General features: G+C 55.1%; 1 protein-coding gene across 4 annotated transcripts in view; it reads right to left on the bottom strand.

Annotated features, from left to right (window-relative positions):
* LOC116937805 (solute carrier family 12 member 1-like) overlaps positions 1-11,244 on the bottom strand; it is a 40,156-nt gene that overhangs the window by 22,701 nt on the left and 6,211 nt on the right. Inside the window, exons 2-5 of one of the 4 annotated variants that reach the window (XM_076052619.1) lie at positions 8,560-8,703; positions 7,841-7,916; positions 1,890-1,985; positions 1,124-1,219 (exon numbers count right to left, since the gene is read on the bottom strand). In XM_076052619.1, the coding sequence (XP_075908734.1) occupies positions 1,124-1,219; positions 1,890-1,985; positions 7,841-7,916; positions 8,560-8,703 (412 nt within the window). Of the gene's footprint in view, positions 1-1,123; positions 1,220-1,889; positions 1,986-2,869; positions 2,966-7,840; positions 7,917-8,559; positions 8,704-11,244 lie in introns of all 4 variants that reach the window. The other 3 variants (XM_076052620.1, XM_076052621.1, XM_076052622.1) reach the window with 3 other exon arrangements.

Genomic DNA, 11,244 nt, shown 5'->3' on the forward strand with positions numbered 1-11,244 from the left:
TGAGGCCACGTGAAGTGTCGAACGCCCGCTGGCAGGAGGTCACGGGGCAGACCCAGGTGCCACGGGTCGACTGACTGAGATGACTGGCTGATGCACCACCTGTGCCCCCTACTGTGCCAACCCGCTGTACTTCAGCCACCCGGCGCTCCGCTCGTTGTTGTGAGCATCGCTCCTCCGCCCTCCGTTGTTGTTGGAGGGCGACTACCTCCAACTGCCCAGTAGCAGCGTCCTTCACGAGCCTCCTCCACAGAGGCCGATCTTGACACTGCTGGTACCAGTCATCGGCAAGTCCACTCAGCTCCACGTCCTCCTGTACCACATCACTACATCTCTTCTCTAGCCCGTGCCGCACCCGTTTAGCCCCCTCGATCCGGCCGAACAAAAGCTGTTTCGGCATGCGGTGGCTGGGGATGCGGGCTACATGACCCAGCCAACGCAGCCTTGCCTGCCGGAGGAGCTCACCGATGGGACCTTGCCCAGATCTTTCAAGGATTTGTGAGCTCCTCACACAATCCAGCCTGGTCAAACCCAGGATGGATCGTAGGCAGGCCAGCCTAAATGTTTCTAACCGGCGAAGATGTTCCAGTAGGGGGGTCCACGTTTCGCAAGCGTAGAGAAGGGAGGGAATGACCGTGGCCGAGAAGACCTGAAGCTTAGTGCGGAGCGACAGACCAGGTAGCTTCCATACATCGTTACGCAACCGATGAAAAGATAATGCCACACCTACACACACACAGCGCACATGCACACCTACACACACACGTATAGCCTGTAACGGACTGTTGGGGCAAGTGCTGTTAGCGAGCAACTATGAAGGCCGGCATGGCCAACACCACCCCTGACCGCCTTTGTCTCCCGAGCGGCGATGTTCACACACCGCACCAGGCACTCATTTGACACCGAGTCGACCTAGGGGAGGCCTAGGACCGGTTCAGATAATCGTCGCCGGTGTTGGTGGCCGTGAGCGGGACATCGAACCCGGGTGGCCGAGTTCGTAGCGCAGCGTCCCGAATGCTGCACTACCGCTCACCCCCTCAATACACCACACACACACCTCAACAGCTCACCTCCTCACACTCCTCACTCCACCTCCCCCCCACCCGGCACCTCCTCGCCCGCTCACCTCCTCGAACGCGGCCGTTGGTGCAGATGGCGGAGAGGGAGAGGCCGGTCGTCGTCGTGACGACCACGCTGAGCATAACGAGCGCGATGGTCAGACCTGACCTCCACGCGACCCCCGGGGAACAACCGCAACCACACACCGGCCGCAACCGCAGCCGCGCCACAACCACGTCAACCACCGCGCCATCATCAACCACGTCACGTCAAACGAAACTACAGCGACCGCCACAAGCACGTCAACCACAACCACGCAGTCAACCACAACACAACCACGTCAACTGAGACACGTCAACCACAACACAACCACGTCAAGCACAACACAACCACGTGAACTACCACAACACCCACGGCGACCACGGCACCTCCCGGCCTCACCTCCACCGTGGCTGCCATTGTCTCCCTCTCCGCCGGTGCTGCCGCGTGGGTTGGACGGGGGGGGGTGGGGGAAAGGTTAAAGGTTAAAGCAGTGGCCGGCCCACCGCTCTGGGGGGCACGGTGGGGGTGTGGGGGGCTCCGTGTGCTGGAGGAGTTAACGAGGAGAGGGGGGGGAGGGGTGCACGGGGGGGGGGGGGGGGGGGGGGGCACGGCGCGATGATCTGCGGTGAGGTTAGTTGCACAACCGCGCGAATCCCGCCACCACACGAACCCGCGTGGCCAATCACGGCCGATCACTGCGGTGAGAAACTCGGGGGCGAGCGTGAGGAGGAGGTGGTGGTGGTGGTGGTGGGATCGGCATCGCCCCACGCGCCGCCGACCGGCGCCATTACCTCCGCGCACAAACCCGTTGGTGGAAATGGCGGAGGTGGAGAGGCCAGAGATGGTGGTGACCATGGTGGCCAGCAAGATGATGGCCACGGTGAGACCTGGGGCCCCCCACCGACCGGGGGGGCGGAGACGCGCGCAGTGAGCACCCCGGGGTCACGCGCACCGCACCGCACCGCACCATGCACCGCACCGCACCGCACCACGCACCGCACCGCGTTCCACTGCTGGACGAGGCCGCTTGCGTCCAAGTTCCTGCAATGCACCAAGAGTCCCCCCCCCCCCCCCCCACAGTTCTCCTGTTCCACCGTGGGGGGTTGGGCCCCGCGCCCCCTCCCGCCACGGCCCCCACACTCCACCCGTGCGCCTCTCTTCGATGTCCAATCTCCACGTCAGCCCTCTGCGCCACCTGCAATGTACCGACGTCCCGGTGCCGTGCGTGGCGGTGCCGTGCGTGCAGTGGGTGCTGTGTGTCATTCCATGTGTGGGTGGTGGTGTGGGTGGTGGTGTGGGTGGTAGTGTGGGTGGTAGTGTGGGTGGTAGTGTGGGTGGTGGTGTGGGTGGTGGTGTGGGTGGTGGTGTGGGTGGTGGTGTGGGTGGTGGTGTGGGTGGTGGTGTGGGTGGTAGTGTGGGTGGTAGTGTGGGTGGTAGTGTGGGTGGTAGTGTGGGTGGTGGTGTGGGTGGTGGTGTGGGTGGTGGTGTGCGTGGTGGTGTGGGTGGTGGTGTTATTGGTAGTGTGGGTGGTGGTGTGGGTGGTGGTGTGCGTGGTGGTGTGGGTGGTGGTGTGGGTGGTAGTGTGGGTGGTAGTGTGGGTGGTGGTGTGGGTGGTAGTGTGGGTGGTAGTGTGGGTGGTAGTGTGGGTGACGCCGTGCGTTGCCTGGCACGATGCCCGGTGCCGTCGCTGCCGGATCCCGGAATCTGTGAATGAACCTCGACCTCTCTCTTCGTCTCACAAGGGGGGGGGGGGGGGTGGCCGCGTCGTTACCTCCGCGCACAAACCCGTTAGTGGCGATGGCCGACGTGGACAGGCCAGTAATGGTCGTCACGGCCACCGCCAGGCCGATGATTAGCACGCACAGGCCTTGGGGAGAGAGAGGAGGGGGTTCAGCATCAGGAAGCAGTGAGGGCAGTGGTCAGTGGTGTAGTAACTACATTATCAGTGTCAGTAACTACATTATCAGTGGTGTAGTGACTACATTATCAGTTACGTAGTGACTACATTATCAGTGGTGTTGTAACTACATTCTCAGTGGTGTAGTAACTACATTATCAGTGGTGTAGTGACTATATTATCAGTGGTGTAGTAACTACATTATCAGTGGTGTAGTAACTACACTATCAGTGGTGTAGTAACTACATTATCAGTGGTGTAGTAACTACACTATCAGTGGTGTAGTGACTACACTATCAGTGGCGTAGTAACTACATTATCAGTGGCATAGTAACTACATTATCAGTGGCGTAGTAACTACATTATCAGTGGTGTAGTAACTACATTATCAGTGGTGTAGTAACTACATTATCAGTGGTGTAGTAACTACATTATCAGTGGTGTAGTAACTACATTATCAGTGGTGTAGTAACTACATTATCAGTGGTGTAGTAACTACATTATCAGTGGCGTAGTAACTACAATATCAGTGACGTAGTGACTACATTATCAGTGGTGTAGTAACTACATTATCAGTGGCGTAGTAACTACATTATCAGTGGCGTAGTAACTACATTATCACTGGTGTAGTAACTACATTATCAGTGGTGTAGTAACTACATTATCAGTGGCGTAGTAACTACATTATCAGTGGCGTAGTAACTACATTATCAGTGGTGTAGTAACTACATTATCAGTGGCGTAGTAACTACATTATCAGTGGTGTAGTGACTACATTATCAGTTGTGTAGTAACTACACTATCAGTGGTGTAGTAGCTACATTATCACTGGTGTAGTAACTACATTATCAGTGGTGTAGTAACTACATTATCAGTTGCGTAGTAACTATACTATCAGTGGTGTAGTAACTACATTATCAGTGGCGTAGTAACTACATTATCAGTGGCGTAGTAACTACATTATCAGTGGTGTAGTGACTACATTATCAGTTGTGTAGTAACTACACTATCAGTGGTGTAGTAGCTACATTATCACTGGTGTAGTAACTACATTATCAGTGGTGTAGTAACTACATTATCAGTTGTGTAGTAACTATACTATCAGTGGTGTAGTAACTACATTATCAGTGGTGTAGTAACTACATTATCAGTGACGTAGTGACTACATTATCAGTGGTGTAGTGACTACATTATCAGTGGCGTAGTGACTACATTATCAGTGGTGTAGTAACTACATTCTCAGTGGTGTAGTAACTACATTATCAGTGGTGTGACTATATTATCAGTGGTGTAGTAACTACATTATCAGTGGTGTAGTAAATACATTATCAGTAGCGTAGTAACTACATTATCAGTAGCGTAGTAACTACATTATCAGTGGTGTAGTAACTACATTATCAGTGGTGTAGTAACTACATTATCAGTGGTGTAGTAACTACATTATCAGTGACGTAGTAACTACATTATCAGTGGCGTAGTAACTACATCATCAGTGGTGTAGTAACTACATTATCAGTGGTGTAGTGACTACATTATCAATGGTGTAGTAACTACATTATCAGTGGTGTAGTAACTACATTATCAGTGGTGTAGTGACTACATTATCAATGGTGTAGTAACTACATTATCAGTGGTGTAGTAACTACATTATCAGTGGTGTAGTAACTACATTATCAGTGGTGTAGTAACTACATTATCAGTGGTGTAGTAACTACATTATCAGTGGTGTAGTAACTACATTATCAGTGGTGTAGTGACTACATTATCAATGGTGTAGTGAATACATTATCAGTGGTGTAGTGACTACATTATCAGTGGTGTAGTAACTACATTATTAGTGGTGTAGTAACTACATTATCAGTGGTGTAGTAACTACACTATCAGTGGTGTAGTAACTACACTATCAGTGGTGTAGTAACTACCTTATCAGTGGTGTAGTAACTACATTATCAGTGGTGTAGTAACTACATTATCAGTGGTGTAGTAACTACACTATCAGTGGTGTAGTAACTACCTTATCAGTGGTGTAGTAACTACATTATCACTGGTGTAGTGACCACATTATCAGTGGTGTAGTAGTTACGTAATTTTTAGCTCAGGGAGTGCGGCAATCGGTCAGGTGGTGTCCCAATATTTGATTTGTCTCGCACGGTCGCACCTTGAGGCTGTTCTACATCTCGGCTCCTCTTGCCCAAATCACATCGTCGTTACGCTCACGGTCTCGGACATTTGAATAATTTAGCGGGACCCCGGGGTCCCGCAAAAATCAGGTCAATAATTATTATTTTTCAGTCCGCCCCACTACGTGATCCCGACAGCAACGCGCCGCCCGCCCAGACTCGCACCAACAAGCGTCAGCAGCAGGCGGCGATCGACACGACGGGCGCCACCCCACCGGCCAAACGCGAGACCCGGGGGGCGTCCGCCGCGATCTCGCGCGGCGGACGCCCCCCGGTCAGCCGTCGATCCTCAGCTTCTTTGCCAAGGCGAGCCCGCCCCTCCCCAGGCAGTGAATTTAACGTGTTTGTGTAATTTTTCAACTTTTTACGAAACTTAGTGTCCCCGAGTAGCTCTCGACGAGGCCAATCGATTGACCACTAGTTTTGTTGTTGTCGGTAAGGCAGCAAGACTCGTGTCGCTACGCGGGTTTTCCCACCCCGGGGCAGTGATGGGACCACGGGGTCCCACCAATTGCTTCATTTCACGCGTAGGAGCTCTCCATCTTCGCCAAAATGCAGCCACTGCAGCTCCGCAGTGAACTCTTTGTAACATAATTGAGTTCCGTGTGAAAGCATTTCACGAAAAATAAAATACGAACCGCTTTTTAAACAAATGTTGCTGTTCTTTTTACACTGTTGTTGAAAACAGATCTCACGGGCGTCGTCATTGGGGCCCTAAATTGTAGCCGTGGCCACCGGGGGGCGGGGGGAAAGGCACCCCCCTGCCTGCCCCACGCTCGCTATGCCACCGACGGTGGTGGTTTGTTGCGGTGGTGGTGGTGTGGGGAGCGGAGGCAATGCGGTTAGCGCTGCACGACGCTCACGACACCCGGCCACCCGAGTTTGATTCCCGCTCACACCCAACAATGGTGACAGCGAATATCTGAACCCGTGCCTCGTCCTCCCCCTAGGTAAGCTCAGCCTTAAATTAGTTCCCTAGTCCGGCGTGTAAAGTAATCGGGGTTACGGAGACAAAGGTGGTCGGGCGTGGTGCTGGCCACCCACCTGCTCATGTGCCGTGCCCGCCTTAATAGGTGCTGCTACTCACTAACAGCACTGGCCCCAACAGTCTGTTACAGGCTACACGGTAGTGCAGGTGGGGGGGGGTGAAAGTCTTTGTATTTGACTGGTAACGGTGACGGGGTCATGATGGTGGTGATGGGGAGGGGAGTGAATTGTGTGAACGAGTGGCGTGAATTGTGTGAACGAGTGGCGAAGCTGGCACCGGGCGCCACCCCCCCCCCCCCAGCCGGAGGTGGGGGTGGGAGGGGGGGGGCAGTCATTTCACGGCCGACCGCTCACCCAAGCGGCGAGACTTAGCTTTCAATTAACCCCTAACGAGGCACTCGAGTGAACGCGCCCGGCCACTAACGGCCAATTTCTCATTCATTAACCAGGGACCCCAACGTGACACGGTGGGCCGCGGGGGGGTGGGCTGGGGGGGGGGTGGGGGGGGGCAGCCCCCGCCCATCTCGGCCGGGCGCCTCAACCCGGTCTCTCGGTTCCACCGCTGCTCGCCGCGGTGCTGCCCGGGGGCGCTGTTCGTGTGCGTGCCCGGGTGCGTGTGGTGTGCGCGTCTGAGCGTGCGTGTGAATACTGCCAGCGCCTGGGGTGCGAGCGCAGGAATGAATCCGTTATGAATCTTTCCACATCTCAAGGTGAACGGAGAGCTGGGGGGGTCACGACCTCGCTCGCAGTGGTGGTGGTGGTGGTGGTGGTGAAACCTGCATCCCCCATGGCGATCACCGCCATCGCGATCACCGGCATCGCCGCTAACATCGCCTGCCACCATTAACTCGACCATCATCACCACCATCACCCGCAACATCACCACAATGTTTCATCAGAATCAACACCACCTGCAGCTCACCACAACACCACCTGCAGCTCACCACAACACCACCTGCATCACACCACAACACCACCACCACGGTAGTCACCAGCACAGAACCGGGAGGTGCTGGAGGCAAAGCAGAGTCATGGCAGTGGCCGTTAGTGGCTACCAGGGGGGATCCACACAGGCGGCCCTTGAGGGTGACGGGGTAGGAGGGTGACACGGCAGGTGGGTGACACGGCAGGTGGGTGACACGGCAGGTGGGTGACACGGCAGGTGGGTGACACGGCAGGTGGGTGACACGGCAGGTGGGTGGCGGGGCAGGTGGGTGGCACAGCAGGTGGGTGGTGGGGCAGGTGGGTGACATGGCACGTGAGTGACGGGGCAGGTGGGTGACACGGCAGGTGGGTGACGGGGCAGGTGGGTGACGGGGCAGGTGGGTGACGGGGCAGGTGGGTGACACGGCAGGTGGGTGACGGGGCAGGTGGGTGACGGGGCAGGTGGGTGACACGGCAGGTGGGTGACACGGCAACTCGGTGACAAGGTAGATGGATGAGAAGGCCAATCATTAAAGTAATCATGTGGCATGTTGAAGCGAGCCAGTAGTGTGGTGTGGTAAAGTGTGGGTACGCAGTAGGGGTGAAAGAGATGTAACAGACGTCAAAATTCAGGTTGAAAGCCCCCACGCCGTCAACACTCAACAACCGTCATCGCGTCGGTATGATGCAGATCAAAGGAGGTGATGGGAGAGGAGGTGATGGGAGGATGGTGATGGCAGGATGTGCGTCTCACCGATTCCTGCGTGCCCCACGATCCACGAGAGGCGGATGAACAGCATCACCCCCCAGATGTTGAGCATACAGCGCACCTGGGGGAGGGAGCCAGACAAAGACAAAGGTCGCCCGTGTAGCCCACGCATGCTGTCGGGGGCAAGTGCTGCTAGCGAGTAGCTCCTGTTAGGGGTAGGTGTGGCCAGTACCACGCCCGACCACCTTTGTCGCCCCGGTGCCGATGTTTACACACCGTGCCAGATATTCATTTAAGGCCCAGTCGACCTAGGAGAGGCCCAGGACCGGTTAAGATATTCTGCATCGATGCTGGCCTGCGAGTGGGAATCCAATTTGGGTTGTTGGGTGAACAGGCCAGTGCGCTAACCACTGCGCCACCGCTCCCCTTTACCGTGCACACGTGTGTCGGGGGACCGGTAGTGTAGTGGTTAGCGCGCAGAGCTACGAACCCAGCAACCCAAGTTAGATTCCCGCTCACGGCCAACACCCGCTGACTATTATCTAAACCGGTCCTGGGCCTCCCATAGGTCGACTCAGCCTCAAAATGAATACCCTGGTGCGGTGTGTAAACATCGTCACTGGGGAGACAAAGGCGGCCGGGCGTGGTGTTGGCCACCCACCCCCTCGTGTGCCTTTCCGGCCTTCGTAGGTGCTCGCAAACAGCACTTGCCCCAAAAGTCTGTTAAGGCTACACGGGGGATCTTTGTCGTTGTGTGTATGTACCAGCACCCCCTTGATCCAGCCAAACTTGACGATCCCCTGCTGCTCCTTGGGGGCCCCCTTGGTCCCCTCGGCCTCCTCCGGGGCATCTCCAGGACTCTCGCCATTGCCCAGTCGCTCCAGGGCCAGGGCCCCCTCTAGGGGGTCCTAGGGGGGGGGGTAAGGGGGGTGGAGGGCAGGGGTCAAAGAGCGAGGCATGGCGTGCGAACCCGACACTCCGTCTGGAACCCTCTCGCCCTGCCGGTGTGGGCAGCCGCCTCCGTATCACTCTGCCATCGCTACTACGATCACCACGACCACGACGGAGTTGAGGACTCAATCTGCACGCCAGATATTTACAGGGGCTACAGGGAGGTCGTGGGTTCGATCCCGACCCTGCCGCCTGATGCATATTTGGAGTTTGCGTGTCTCTGTCTCCCCGTGGCCGCGTGGATTTTTCTCCGGGTCCTCCGGATTTATTCCCTCCACGTTTGCGGCTTCTGAACAACAAAAGCTAAATAGCTCAGTCGGCCTTACCTGCTAAAATAAAACTGTGTTATTTTGTTGTTTTAAACCTTTCGTGACTGCAGTAATTCATATTCTTAGCTCTTTCAGTAAAGTCACGTTGAAGGTGTCGACATTCGGCCTCTCATCAGCAGGGGAAACACCTTTCCGTAAACCGAAGCTGGTGAACTCCCGGATGTTTGCAGGCCAAGACGCCCCCCCCCCCACTCCTCTCTCCGTCCTAGTTCGACGCTAAACTCTCCCCGCATTGCACAACGCTGCAGCACAATGCGAGTAACGTCGACAGTCGTGTGCCCTGGCGAAGCTGAAGGGGGTCAGCAGAGGGCATTATTAGGTCACATTAATATTCATAACCGCGTGCGTGCGCGAGCGCTGGACCGTGCCTGCCGTGCGTCCTCGAGGTGCCAAGGGAACATTAAAACCACGCGGCCGTGGCTTCATAATCGGCGAGCGTCGCCCCCGGCGATCATTTCGCGCGAAATTTTTTTTGCTTTCTTCATAACGGCGGCCAATCACGAGCGGCCTCCGGAGTAGCCGCCACCGTGAGAGCCGCACGCCACGGCGAGCGGCAGCCACGCGGAACAGAGCCACCCCCCCCCCCAAACAGCAGTCCCACCCAGGGCTACCACACACACAGAGCCCCCCACAGCTACCACATACAGCCCCCCACAGCTACCACACACACAGCCACCACACACTGAGCCCCCACAGCTACCACACACAAAGAGCCCCCTACAGCTACCACACACACACACAGCCACCCACAGCTACCACACACACACACAGCCCCCTACAGCTACCACACACACACACAGCCACCCACAGCTACCACACACTGAGCCCCTACAGCTACCACACACACACACAGCCACCCACAGCTACCACACACAGCCCCCCACAGCTACCACACACAGCTGCCACACAGAGCCCCCCACGGTTCAAAAACAATCTCAACTCTTGCCCGGTTTCCACTTTCAGTGTCTCATCAACATTCCAGCTCGCTTAAAACCAATTCTGGTGAACTGCCCAATATTTATAGGATCCTAGTTGGACACTTAGCTCTCAAATAACTCGGGAGAATCATTCATATTCAAGGTTTTGTTTGAGTTACATCGCGTCAATATGCAAGGTGTCGTTAACCCACCACCACCATCCGACACAGCCTATTAGTAAGGGGTTTGTCACGTAAACTAAACGTGCCAATTCGTTACTACTTCAGCACACCGGTGTGTTGGAGAGTAAACCCCCAACACTTACAATTCCGATTACGACCTTTCGCTGGTAATCACAACAACAACCACCAGCTTCATCAGGCGATTTTGCCAGAATTGCGAAGAACTTTTCCCGGTATTTAACAGAGTTTGGGTGATGTCATCAGTGTGAGCCTATCAGGTACGAAGCTCAGATGGGGGTTAATGCAATCGTATGGTGTACAATTTAATATGTTACTGTGAGAATATGCAGTCCATATTACCGGTTGGATTAGTCACAGTTAATCAACATATCATTACGTGAAAATGCCTGCAATTAAACGTTTCTTGTTTACGTAACAAAAAGGTTACTAATTGACTGTGACGGGTGATGGTGGGTGAACGACACATTTACATTTCGATGATCTACCACCAAGAACAACTTTATTATGAATATTGCTTGGGAAAGCCAACTGCGTGTTAAGCAGAGAATCGTCACCAGCATCGCTGTGGAGAACACACACCACACAATAGATTTTAGGGGCGGAGCCAGGATTTTGACTTGGGGGGGGGGGGGGGCTGACTTCAATATTCTGAGATATCAAGTGTGTAATGTTTTCCAATGGGCGCCACAAATGTATAAAACAAATTGTATTGGATTTGAACGCGGAGTTTATTAATAGGTCGGAGCCGCTGATGTGGCTAATAAGTTCGATAAGTTCGAAAGGCTGCCGCTCAAGCAGCCTGCAGGGCAGCACAAGGTGGCAGCCTGCAGGGCAGCACACAAGGTGACAGCCTGCAGGGCAGCACAAGGTGGCAGCACAAGGTGGCAGCCTGCAGGGCAGCACACAAGGTGGCAGCCTGCAGGGCAGCACGAGGTGGCAGCCTGCAGGGCAGCACAAGGTGGCAGCACAAGGTGGCAGCCTGCAGGGCAGCACACAAGGTGGCAGCCTGCAAGGCAGCACGAGGTGACAGCCTGCAGGGCAGCACAAGG

This window comes from Petromyzon marinus, chromosome 57, assembly GCF_048934315.1.
Source record: "Petromyzon marinus isolate PM22_M1 ecotype Great Lakes invasive population chromosome 57, UKy_Petmar_22M1.pri1.0, whole genome shotgun sequence".
Lineage (NCBI taxonomy): Eukaryota > Metazoa > Chordata > Hyperoartia > Petromyzontiformes > Petromyzontidae > Petromyzon > Petromyzon marinus.